Genomic DNA, 13,080 nt, shown 5'->3' with positions numbered 1-13,080 from the left:
ATACCTTGGGAAATGATTTCCACAATTAGCTAATTAACATATCCATTTTCTCACACAGTTACCTCTCTTTGTGTGTGTGTAGTAAGAATACCTGATATCTATTCTCCTAGCAAATGTCAAGTCTATAGTGTGTTGTTGTTGTTGTTGTTATTATTATTAGGCTTTTTAGGACTACACCCACAGCATAAGGAACTTCTCAGGCTAGGGGTTGAAAGGGAGCTGTAGCCCCCGGCCTACACCAGAGCCACAGCAACTCAGGATCCAAGCCACGTCTTCAACTTACACCACAGCTCAAGGCAACACTGGATCCTTAACCCCCTGAGCAAGGCCAGGGATCGAACCTGCACCCTCATGGCTCCTAGTTGGATTGTTTCCACTGCACCATGACAGGAACTCCTATAGTGTGTTATTATTAACTATGGTCGCCACACTCTGTTAGGTCTCTAAAACGTAGTCATTTTAGAACTGAAAGTTTGCACCCTTTGATCAATATATCCCCTTTTCCCCCACTAACCACAGCCCCTGGCAGCTATCCCTCTGTTACTTTAAAGTCAACTTTTTAAGATTCCACCTATAAGTGAGATCACACAATATTTGCTTTCTGTGTCTTTTTTTCACTTAGCTTAATGGCCTTTAGGTTTATCTATATTATCACAAAGGATAAGATCTCTATCGTTTTTAAGGCTGAATAATATTCCTCTGTGTGTGTGTGTGTGTGTGTGTGTGTGTGTGTGTGTGTGTGTATCACATTGTCATTATTCATTCACTTGTTGACAGATACTTAGGTTGTTTCCACGACTTGGCTACTGTGACTAACACCGCTGTGATCATGGGGGTGCAAATATCTCTTCAAGATAGTGGTTTTATTTCCTTTGGATACATACCCAAAAATGGAATTGCTGAATCGTATAGTAGTTACATTTTTAGTTTTTTGAGGAACTACCATACTGTTTTCCATAATGGCTTTCCAATTTCCATTCTCATCAAGAGTGTATAAAAGGGTTGTCTTTTCTCCACATCATTGCCAATCTCTCTCTTTCGGCTTCTTGATAATATTCATCCTAACAGATGTGGAGTGATATTTCATTGTGGTTTTAGCTTGTATTTCCTTGATGATTACTGATATTAAACATCTTTTCATTTACCCATTGGCCATCTGTGTGTCTTTGCTGAAATGTCTGTACAGGGCCTTTATCCAGGGCTTTATACAAGTTATTTGGTTTTTTGCTGTCTAACTGTATGAGTTCCTTGTATATCTGGGGTATTAACTTCTTATCAGCTATATGATTTACAAATATTTTCTCCTAATCTGTGGGCTGGCTTTTAATTGTGTTGATTGTTTCCTTGGTTGTGCATAAGCTATTTGGTTTTATGTAGTCCCACTTGTTTATTTTTGCTTTTATTGCCTGTGCTTTTATTTTTTTTATTTATTATTTATTTATTTATTTTTGTCTTTTTGCCATTTCTTGGGCTGCTCCTGCGGCATATGGAGGTTCCCAGGCTAGGGGTAGAATCAGAGCCATAGCCACCAGCCTATGCCAGAGCCACAGCAACGCGGGATCCAAGCCGCATCTGCAACCTACAGCACAGCTCACGGCAACACTGGATCCTTAACCCACTGAGCAAGGCCAAGGATTGAACCCGAAATCTCATGGTTCCTAGTCGGATTTGTTAACCACTGAGCCACGATGGGAACTCCATTATTGCCTGTGCTTTTGATGTCAAATCCAAAAAATAATTGCCAAGGTCCATGTCAGGGGTTCCCCCCCCCCCCACTGTTTTCTTCTAGTAGATTTAAGGTTTCAGGTCTTACATTTAAGTTGTTAATCCATTTGAGGTTGATTTTTGTGTTTGATGTAAGATAAGAGTCCAATTTCATTCTTTGGCATGAAGCTGTCCAGTTTTCCCAGAACCATTTATTAAAGGGACTATCTTTCCCCATTGTATATTCTTGGTGCCTTTGGCAAAGGTTGCTTGACCATATATGAGTGATTATTTTAAAAAAGAGATAACTTTAAATTAGTTCAAGTTAGACATATACATATATCACATTTTAACTTTTTATAAGACTTGTTTTATATGAAAATAAAGTATTTAAGTTTTAAAAATCAGTTTAGCATTTGCAAATTGCAGATCTATAATTACTATTAGTAATAAGTAATGTGAGATACTTCTTTTTAAAATTTGGTGTTTTAAGTTCCAGAAACTGATTTTTCTCATGCAGGTGGTCCATTCAAGGGGATATTTCTCTTTTTCTGTAAATCATGCCTCTGTGTTTAGGTTCTAACAGTTGCCTGGGTTGTTGTTTTCCATTTAACTGAACACAGGACACCCACCAACCATCTTCCCACAACAAGATCATAAACACTTCCCATAGCTGGTCCTATGCCCTCTGTGGAGACTCCCACTTCCTCTAATTGCCTCAAATTTCCAAACTCTCACCTCCTTCTGGAGCGGAATTACAAAAGCAAGTGTGTCAGCCTCATGTTGGAAAACAGCATTAAAGTGATGAGATCTTTTTTTTCTGGGAAGGAGGAACTGTGAGTGCCAAACTAAAGAGGCAGTTCAGATCCGGTTAACACGTGTCCTTGGCTGGAAAAACCTTCTACCTTCCCATAATGGATATAGCACATTCATTCAGCTAGCCCCTGTGGTTCCTGGAGCATAAGAAATTTTTAGGTTTCCAGCTTACCCAGCAAGTGAAATAGCAGATTTTTTTTGACTCAAGTACAACTGCATGTTATATAATCAAGAGGATGGAGATCCCCACTCTACAGATGCAGTTATTTGGGGGAAATGGGTCTTGCCAGAGAATGGGAATCTCCTTGGTGGCTCTTTGTTTAGAAGCTCCCAGGCCATTGCCTGTAAACAGCATAAGCCCTGCTCCTTTATTAACCTCCTGTGAAAATGAGGGCAAAGGATCAACTAGGTCATGGGAAGATTGCCAGATTCTCTCTGGCATTCTAGAAATAGGCTGTTCAAAAATGGGCTGACCTCTTCCTTTTATACCTCTCACTCCAACATACCAACACCTACTTAGAAAATAGTTATCATTCTTATCTGAATCATAAACACAGGGGTAACCTCACTTGAAAATGGTTCTTTAACATTTGATAAAATTATGCATTTGACTTTTATTTCTGAGTTTGGAATGTATATCCCCCTCAGCTCTAAACTGTCTGCCAATTTTGCATTTTTGCCATCTCTTGGAGTTTTTGATGGATGGCCTCCAATAGTCCGAAAGCTGTACAGTGTAAATTTTCACGGCTTTATGAGGACTATTTCTTTTATTTCATTCTAGGAGAATCCAAGAAGCTGTCTCTCTCGTTTCCAGTTGGAATGCAACTGAATAGCTGGATTGGAAAATTCCTGTCTGAGTACACAGGGTATATCATGCACTATCATGGCACTATGTTTAACATCTTTGGAAAGTAGAAACCTAGCATAAGAACTTATCAGGGCTTAAAATGAATGGGATGGTATTCCCCTGAACTCATTAAGATATTCTACTTGTTGGCATTGGTATGGTTAGAGGGCCGTTTGTTATTTTGCTTAGGAGTGTGAAAGGGAACGAAAAAAACCAACATATGATTGCATGGATCTAGAAGTTGTTTTCTATTAGAATTGTTTTTATGTCAAATCATCTGTCCAGCAGAGAGCTTTCTTAATAAGGTATTTGTTTTTATAGGTAGCCTATAATTCTGTTCTCTTCTCTTAGGGCCTATCAGAAAAAGGAGGGAATATATCACTCAAAAGAAATGCAAGAGCACTGGTTTGCACTAGGAAGTGGAAATGCAGCCTAACAGCGTTGCTCCAAATAATGCTTAAATAAAGGGGATGCAGAGTTAGGGTGACTGGGGGGGGTGATAGATATTTATACTCAAGCTTACAATATTCTTCTAAGCAGTACTGCCCTCTACAGATGGTGTTCCCAAGGCTTGATTTCACGGCAATTTTAAGACATTGAAAAGAAAAATCAACTTGTTAAAGAGATCAGTTGTCCCCACAGAGGTGAATACCTCCAAATTTTTTTCTGTATATAGGTGTCGCTCCAACACCAAATTCCAGCTAACACGGCCTTGATGTAGCTTAAGAGAGTGTGGCTGGAATCTGATTCTAATAAAGGAAACTGCAGCCCAATTAATTAAACTATCGTAGGTCTTAACAAAGACTGTACCAAGAGAAGAAGAAGAATGGGCATGAAGCCTGCACAAGGAGAGCAAAATAAATAGCTATTCAGCTATTGGCAGCATGAGTTCTGCATGGACCAAGAAAGTCATGCGTTGACCAGTTGATTTGAGCTTCCCATTCTGCTGGAAAGGTTACCCTTAGAATGAATATGGATCAGCTGCTTAACTCCACTGTGTCCTAGTTTCCACATCAGTAAGAACAGTAGGAGGTAAGATCAGAGGGGTAATGGGGGATTCTTTGCATGGGACCTGTGGGCCACTGTGAAGACTTGATTTTCACTCTGAAGCAATTAGGGAGCCATTGGAGGGTTTTGAGCAGAGGATTGACTGGAATTACTAGCTAACATTATGAAAGCATTAGGAGAAACAAATGAGCCAATTCATATAAAGCATTTAGCACCATGCCTAAACTATTGATAGTCCTCAGTAAGTGGTAATTATGATTGTAATTACCATAATTAAATGAGACTATCAAAGTGGCTCTTCTACACCAAGACCGAATCATTAAGAAATAAAAAATCTGAATAGACTGATAGCTAATAAGGAGATCAAGGAGTTCCTGTCACAGTGCAGCGGAAACAGATCCGACTAGGAACCATGAGGTTGTGGGTTTGATCCCTGACCTCACTCAGTGAGTTGAGGATCCAGCATTGTCGTGAGCTGTGGTGTAGGTCACAGACGTGGCTCGGATTCTGTGTGGCTGTGGCTGTGGTGTAGGCCAGCAACGTGGCTCAGATTCTGTGTGGCTGTGGTGTAGGCCAGCAACTGTAGCTCTGATTGGACCCGTAGTCTGGGAACCTCCATGTGCCGCAGGTGTGGATCTAAAAAGCATTAAAAAAAAAAGAGAGAGAGAGAGAGATTGAATCAGAAACACAAAACCTTCCAACAAATAAAAGCCTTGGGCCTCATGGCTTCACCGGTAAATTCTACCAAACATATAAAGAATTAACAATAATATTTCTCAAAAATTTCCCCAAAAAATTGAAGAAGGAGGAGCACTTCTTAACTCATTCTCTGAGGCCAGCATTACCCTGACATCCAAGTCAGACAAAGACACTACAAGAAAAGAAAATAAGAGACCAATATCCCTGATGACTATTGATGAAAAATTCCTTAACAAAATACTAGCAAACAGAATTCCACAACATATTAAAAGGATCATACCATGATTAGGTGAGATTTATTCAGGGAATGCAAGGATGGTTCAATATACCAAAAAAAAAAAAAATCAGTTAACATAATACACAACATTGACAGAATGCAAGGGGGGCAATGATCATATGTAGTCAATGTAGAAAAATAATGACAAAATTTAACATTCTTTCATTATCATATTCAAACTAGGTATAAAAAGAAATTGCTTCACTCAATGGTAGCATCATACTTGTTCCTGTAAGATCAGGAACAAGACAAGATACTCACTTTTGCCACTTCTGTTCAACATAGTATTGTTGAATAGTACTGAAAGTTCCAGTCAGAGAAATTAGATGAGAAAAAGAAATAAAAGGCATCCAAATTGGAAAGGATGAAGTAAAATTATCTTCTGTTCACAGAAGATATGTTCTCATATGTAGGAAATAATAAATATTTCACAGACACACACAACTATTGGAACTAATAAGTGAATTCAGTAAAATTTAAGGATACAAAGCCCATCCACAAAAATAAATTACATCTGTAAACCAATGAGAACATCCTGAAAAGGAAATTAAGAAAACAATTTCACTTACAATAGCAGCAAAAAGAATAAAATATCTAGGATTATACATGGCCTATGAGGCGAAAGACTGTGTATTACAAAACACTGCTGAAAGAAATTAAAGATGACACAAATAAATGGAAAAACAAACTGTATTCATGGATTAGAAGACCCTCGTATTTTTAAGATTTCAGTACTGTCTAAAGCAAACTACATTTGCAGTGCAATCCCTACCAAAATTCCCATGATTTTTGAAGAAATAGAAAAATCCATCCTCAAACTCATAAGTAGCCAAACAATCTTGAAAAAGAACAAAGTTGGATGTCTCACATTTCAAAATGTACTACAATGCTATAGTAATCAAAATAATGTGGTACTAATATAAAAGCAGACATACAGATTACTGGAATAGAATAGGGTGCCCAGAAATAAACCCTCACATTGTGTGGTCAAATGATTTTTCACAAGAATGCCAAGACCACTCAGTGTGAAAGGACAGTCTTTTCAAGATATGATGTTGGGAAAATTGGATATGCGCATGCAAAAGAGTGCATCTGAATCCTTAACTTATACTTTATACAAAAATTAACTAAAGTGAATCAAAAACCTAAATGTAAGAGCTAAGACTATAAAACTCTTAGAGCACATAGAAAAAAACTTCATATTTGGCAATGATTTCTTAAATATGACCCCAGAAGCAAGGCAACAATAGAATAAGTAGATAAATTTAACTTCAAAATTAAAAATGTTTGTATGTCAAAGGATGCTATTAACAGAGTGACAAGGCAACCCACAGAATGGGAGAAAATGTTTGCAAAACATATATCTGACAAGGTATTAACATCCAGAATACATAAAGAACTCCTATAATTCAACAATAAAAATAAATAACTCAGTTTTTTAAAGGGCTTGAATAGGCATTTCTCCAAAGAAGATCACAAATGATCACATGCACATGAAAATTTTCTCAACATCACTAATCATCTAGGGAAACGCAAATCCAAACCACAGTAAGATAACACTTCATACCCAGCAGGACAGCGATGATCAAAACAAACAAAAAACTTCGAAAAGCAAGTAGTCCTTGGATGTGGAGAAATTGGAGCCCTTGCACATTGTTGGTGGGAATATAAGGTGATACAACCACTGTAGAAAACAATATGTCAGTTCCTCGACAAAGCAAAGATAGAGTTACCACATGATTCAGCAATTCCACTTCTGAGTATATACGCAAAAGCTTTGAAAACAGGGTCTTGAAGAGGCATTTGTATACCCATGTTCATAAAATCATTATTCCCCACTGCCAAAAGGTGGAAATGACCCAAGTGTTCATTGGCGAATGAATATGTCAATAAAATGTGGTATATAAATACTCTGGAATATTATTCTGCCTTAAAAAGGAAGGACATTCTGACATGCTTCAACACGGATGAACCTTGAGAACACTATGCCAAGTGAAATAAGCTTGACACAAAAGGGCAATACTATGTGATTCCACTTACCTGAGATACTTAAAGTAATAGACAGGAAGTCGAATAGTGGTTGCCACAGAATGGGAAGAGGGGCCAATGGGGATTTAGTGTTTTATGGATATAGGGTCTGAGCTGGAAAAGATAAAAAACGAAAAAAGCTCTGGAGATGGATGGTAGGGATGGTTGCATGATAATGGGAAAGTAGTGACCACCTGAGCCTGCGAGGCTTTGTCCCAATCACCGTCTGAGTTCTGAGGATGTCTTGTTACCACTTCTCTGTCTAGCAGCAAAGGCAGCTTTTTGCAGCATCAGTGCTGTTAGCAACTCCACTATGGACTCTGTTTCCTTTTGTAAAGCTGACTTTTAGCTGAAATACCCAGGAATGACGTCTTGAAGCACCATTACTTTCTCTTCCTGCGTCAGGCTGTCTACTTTGTTGGAGTAAGAATTAGCTGAAAACTTAGCACTGCTACAGAAAGATTTTGTGAAACTACCAGACTACTCTGAAGTCCTTCGCTGCTTCATGTGGGAGCAGTGCCTTTCTTACATTGCCAGCATCGTTAAAGGAGAGGGAGAGAGAACATTCAACTAGGAAGAGTGCAGTGTTGGATTTGATGAGCCATTATAAAAGAATAAAGTAGGAACCTTTCTCCTCCACGTCTTCCAGCCTCCTTTGTCTTCCCAAGACTAAGAGGGAACCTCTTCTGTGTGCTCCTTTGTTGTCCAGTGTTGATCAGCCTTCTTGCCCTGCACTGACACTGCCCACCTACCAACTGTGTCCCCCCATTAAAATGTAAGCAATTTCACAGACTGGGTCTTAAACCGTCTTTGTTTCTCCAGGGCTAGGGCTGTCCTGACACAGAGTAAGCACATAGCAATTCTTGGCTAAAAAAGTAAACAGCCTACTTCTGTATTTCATTGACTCTATGATCCCACCAACTGTAAGACTCTTCCACTGTCAGACCACTAAAAAAAAAAAAAATTATAACCAGAAGATAGCAGCAATTATAAGACACATCCCAATTTTAGGGCGGTTATCACCTTGATTTCAGTCCTGCATCAGGGAAGAATTGATATCACTTCATAAATACAGATGTGTGCATATCTATTTACACAAATGGAAACTTTTCTTTTTTAATGAGTTCACTTGGCCTCCTAGTGTTGAGCTTTCCTGCTCAGACCAGATGTTGTTTCAGATTTAAATGACTCACTCTCCTCTCTGAACCCCAGGAAACTAAAGACATAGAAGGATGCGTTTCTTAGCTATGATAAGTTTCTGAGGCTGAGCTCTTAAAAAAAAAAATATTATCGTTGCCTCTACCAAGATAGTTTAAATGATGAGGATCAGTGCATCCACAAGGGAAATATTTTTGCCTCCAGGCAAGACTGTAATAAAAGAAGCTCATTCATCATCTGCTGAGGGGAAGTGTCACTACAAAATTACTAGGTAATGAAAAACCCACGCAGTCCTATGGCACTTTTAATCAGAAGATCTCAAAGCATTCCCACACTCCCATCCACAAAAGATGCAGAGCAGTGTTATACACCATGAAACTAAGATAAAACAATGCCAAGCAAATTAAGAAGAAAATTATTATTATACATACAGACACATTTACACGTAAATATGTACACATACATGCACATGCAATTTTAACTCATTGCTAATCAAGTGAGATTATGCATGAATATTTGATGGTAAATCCTTAAACACCACACACATAACAATAATTAGCAGTAGAAACATGTTATAAGTCAGAGGATGGATTTTGGAGTCAAACGGACTGGACTCCAATCCTGGGCCTACTACTTCCTCCCTCTGTGACCTTGGGCAAGTGTCCTACCCTCTCTGAATGTCAGTGTTCTCATCTGGAAAATGGGAACATAGGAATATACACCTCACTGTAACTGTGTAGTGATGGGATACTCTTTGCAAAGCACTTAGACGAATGTAAGTGCTCTGTAAATATTAGCTCCTCAAATTGGAGCTGGAATAGATGCCCCTTTACCATGCCCACAGGACCTCTCTTCTGACACATTCTGGCGACTTATTTTCACAGCTTTTCTATTTCATCACTACCAATTCGGCCTTGCTTTCCTCCCTACTCAGTTTGGAACCCAAGTGTCCACTGCTGAGTTTGCGACCTGGAGGTGGTGGGGATCCTTTCTTCTTTGCCCCTCCTACCCCACCTGCTCCACCTGCTGTAACTGTCCTCAGTCCAGGATGATGACAATGGCCTCTCAGCTCCGGTCTTCCTGATTCGAATCCACCCTACATAGCCCCACCGATTTATCATCCCAGAATGAAATCCCAAGCATGACATTCCTCTGCTCAAAATTCTCAAAGTTTCCCCACTGCCGACTAAATTAAGTTCTCCCCACAGCATTCATGACATCCACTTTTGGCCTGGAGTCCCCTTTCCGGGTATCTCTCAGCTTAGCCAGTCTGATGGACCTGTCCCTGTGCCACATTCCCCTACATTAGAGGCTCTGTTCACATAATGTCCTGTTACGACAAGGTCCTCCCCTTCATCTCTACCTTTAAAAATCCTCATCCTTCTAAACCGATCTCAAATTCCATGTCCCCTGCGGTGCACCTTTCCAGACCCTCCGAACTCCTCTGAACCATCTTTTGTGTGTCTCTCTTTGGGACACTTACATTCATCCTTGCATTAGGGCTGGTGCGCCCCTAAGACCTGCCTCGCCTCTGTGGTCTGTCCTTGGCTTTGTTCATACCAAGTAGACCATAAATATGGATGTTACCCTGCTGTGTTTGAGTGATTACATTTAATTTGAACCCCTGTGTCACTTATGCCACCAAAACAGAAAGATAAAATCAAATCAACCCTTGCACTCGCTACTGTGTGTAGCAACACAAGGTGGGTCCTATACGGCTAGAATCTCTACCCAAAAGAAAGTCTTCCAGCCCATTAGACTGTTACATCATTCGTTCCTTTAATGGGCAACAAGTATAATCTCGGCCATGACATCCGCTAAGCTAACTACAGTAGTACTAAAAATATCTTATTCTGGTGGTAAGTATAAACTGAAAATTGAACCAAAATATTTGAGATTCTGTTTGGGATTTTGATTTAGTGTTGCCAGGAGGAAAATACAGTTCTTGCTCTAAGAGAGGGCTTTGTGAAATCTCTGTCCAGTCTCAGAACAGAAGGATGTAGACAGTAGAGCTGAGCGTCAGTCACTTGATATAAGCCTGTAGAATATCAAGTGTAACCATTTTTAAAATCATGTTTTGACCCTCTCTTTGCTGTTTGACCATTTGGGTTGCTCAATGAGACTTTCCGGGTTCACATCAGTAAGTTAGACCCCCCCAAATGATTTGTTACACCAAATGGGGAAAAAATGCTTTTTGGAAATCAGGATATCTTCATAATGGATCCCCAAAGATGTCTCAGTTTTTTCAACCTGGTCCTAAACTAAGTGCCATGTAACCCCAAATACTCAAAGGTCACGTCATTCAAGACATCCTGCCTCCCTGCTCTCTCACCAAATTGGAATTATCAGGAACGTTGAAATGTTTGTGTAGGTCAATCAAAATATTCAACAATTAAAATCCAGTAATGCCCCCAAACAAGAATGCAGATCCATAAATCACTCAAGATGCTGCCTTTTAAGGGCAGCAGCACTATTTTTTTTTTTTTTCTTCAAATGACTCCATTCTCCTGCCTCTAAGTCTCAGGAAATGATCACAGAAGCATCCCTATTATGAACAGGTTCATAGACCAGTTCCTGTCTTTACTGTTAATGCGTACCGTGCTCATCATTTCCAAATTTTCCCAGATGGCTTTGTTGTCATGTGACTCATTTTAGGTAGAGGCAGTTTCTTAAATTCTCCCATTGAACCTTTCCTATTGTGAATCTTCACAGAAACAAATTCACAAACCAGTAAAGCTTTAAAAGTTTTACCAGACTCCCCTTCCTCCTCATCTTTTATCGAGACACCGTTGGCCCCAGAGCACCGTGGGCAGGGAAAGGTCGATTCTGGCCATCGCTGAGGCCCCGGTGCTCACTGTGTCTGCCTGCCTCCACATCCTTGGAGAGACTTAAGACAATGTAAAAGGCTTTGCACACTTCCTCTCACTTGTTAGTGTTCCCCCTCTCACTAGTAAGGCTTCTTCACTAATAATGTTTAAAAAGCTCCTTTCCTGAAAGCTTTCCCCAAACAGAGCTGCTCTCCACCACCATTCCTTCTGTATTGGCCCTGGGAACACTCACCGCTGGCGTTTCAATAATTGATGGTCTGGGGATGGAGGTCTGAAATGTAACTGCTTCACTGTCCGATCCCCCACCTGGAGACCCAGGCACATCCTTGGGGGTGTCCGTAGGCTGGTCAGCGCTGTGGGTACTTGAAGTCCGATTGGCACTGCCGTTTCTCTCTGAGTGGGAGTCGGAATCTGGCCTTTTCTCTGGAGATCCCTCGTCTCCCGACGGCTGACTCGGGTGTTGGCTGGCTTTGGCGGCGGGCTGAGCATAGATGGTGGCATGCGCGTCCGCGGTGCTGGGCGGATCGAAGGGTGCAGTCTCTCTTGCGTTCCCAAAACACGCGAGCAGAGCCGAGCATGGGAACGGATGCATGCTGCTAGAGGGAGATTTCAGTCCCTCAGCCAGCCTTGTCTTCCACGTGGACATGGCCTGCAGCGAAACATTGCAAAGTTCAAAGGGGGGAAAGAAAATTCTCCAGGGTTTCAGATCACCTCCCGTTTCCTCAGAGTAACTGTCTCTTTGCCTGAAGAGGAGGACTTTCTAGCAGCTGCCCCTAAATAGGAGATTAGGACATAGTGAGGCCACTCTTCCCTGAGAGCCGCTGGGCAGGCAACCCCACTTCAGAAGCGTCCATCCCCAGGGATTTCACGCTCTTCCTTCCTTGATGCTGTCGGTGGCTGAAGAAAGCTGTCTGTGAGGCATGTGGTTGGCTTGGGTTACAGTCCCCAGGCAGGGCAGACGCTTCAGTGGAAGGTAGTGGCAAGTCAATAGACGGCTGCTTCAGATTACCTGGGAGGCATAAAGGTAACGTAGCCTGATAGCATCCTCCATAATAGCGTCAACCCGTGTATCAATAACATCATAACCACAGCAAAAGCTTCTTTGGTTTCCCCCCTTCAAATATTTATTCCCCCAAACAAAACAAAAACCGCCCGGTTATCCATCACCAGTGAAGACCCCCCAAGAGGGGGTCCTCGACCCTGGCAGCTGTTTCATTATTAAAATAGGAGGTAGGCTTGAATCTTTTGTCTGGAGAGAGCCACGTTTGGGTCTGATGTCACAAGGACTCTTCTCTGTCTTTCCTGCATCTTCCCACCAAACAAACTTCCTGGCTTCAGCAAGTTCTATATTGTCCCTCTGGCAGCGACAAATAAGTCTCTGTTGATTTTTTTTTTTTTTTTACAGTCCGTGCTAAGTCCTTGATTCATTTTCAACAACACCGAACAGAACAAAACAAGAGCCAACTTGAGCAATTAACACAAGTATCATGTATGTGTAAATATATGTTCTGTCCGTCTACTGTGTATATGACTTAATTTTGGAAAATACCCCCCCTTTGAACATGGATATTCTATTTTTCAACACATTAATATGTGAATGGTGAAATATAATAATAATAGTAAATCATAACCAAGATTGAGATTTTTCTCCTTAGTGAAGCGTCTGCTAGGAATGTCAGAGAAATATAGCACTGTAATGGTTTTCCCATGAATAG

General features: G+C 40.7%; 1 protein-coding gene across 1 annotated transcript in view; it reads right to left on the bottom strand.

The window, feature by feature from the left end:
- Positions 1-12,011, bottom strand: part of FAM107B (family with sequence similarity 107 member B) — a 233,237-nt gene extending 221,226 nt beyond the window's left edge. Inside the window, exon 1 of the mRNA XM_047755572.1 lies at positions 11,601-12,011. Coding sequence (XP_047611528.1) covers positions 11,601-12,011 — 411 coding nt within the window. The remainder of the gene's footprint in view (positions 1-11,600) is intronic.
- Between the last annotated feature and the right edge of the window lie 1,069 nt (positions 12,012-13,080).

The sequence above is a fragment of the Phacochoerus africanus genome, chromosome 12 (assembly GCF_016906955.1).
Source record: "Phacochoerus africanus isolate WHEZ1 chromosome 12, ROS_Pafr_v1, whole genome shotgun sequence".
NCBI lineage: Eukaryota > Metazoa > Chordata > Mammalia > Artiodactyla > Suidae > Phacochoerus > Phacochoerus africanus.
Note: the sequence above shows the minus strand (reverse complement) of the source record. Positions and strands in the feature narration are given on the sequence as shown.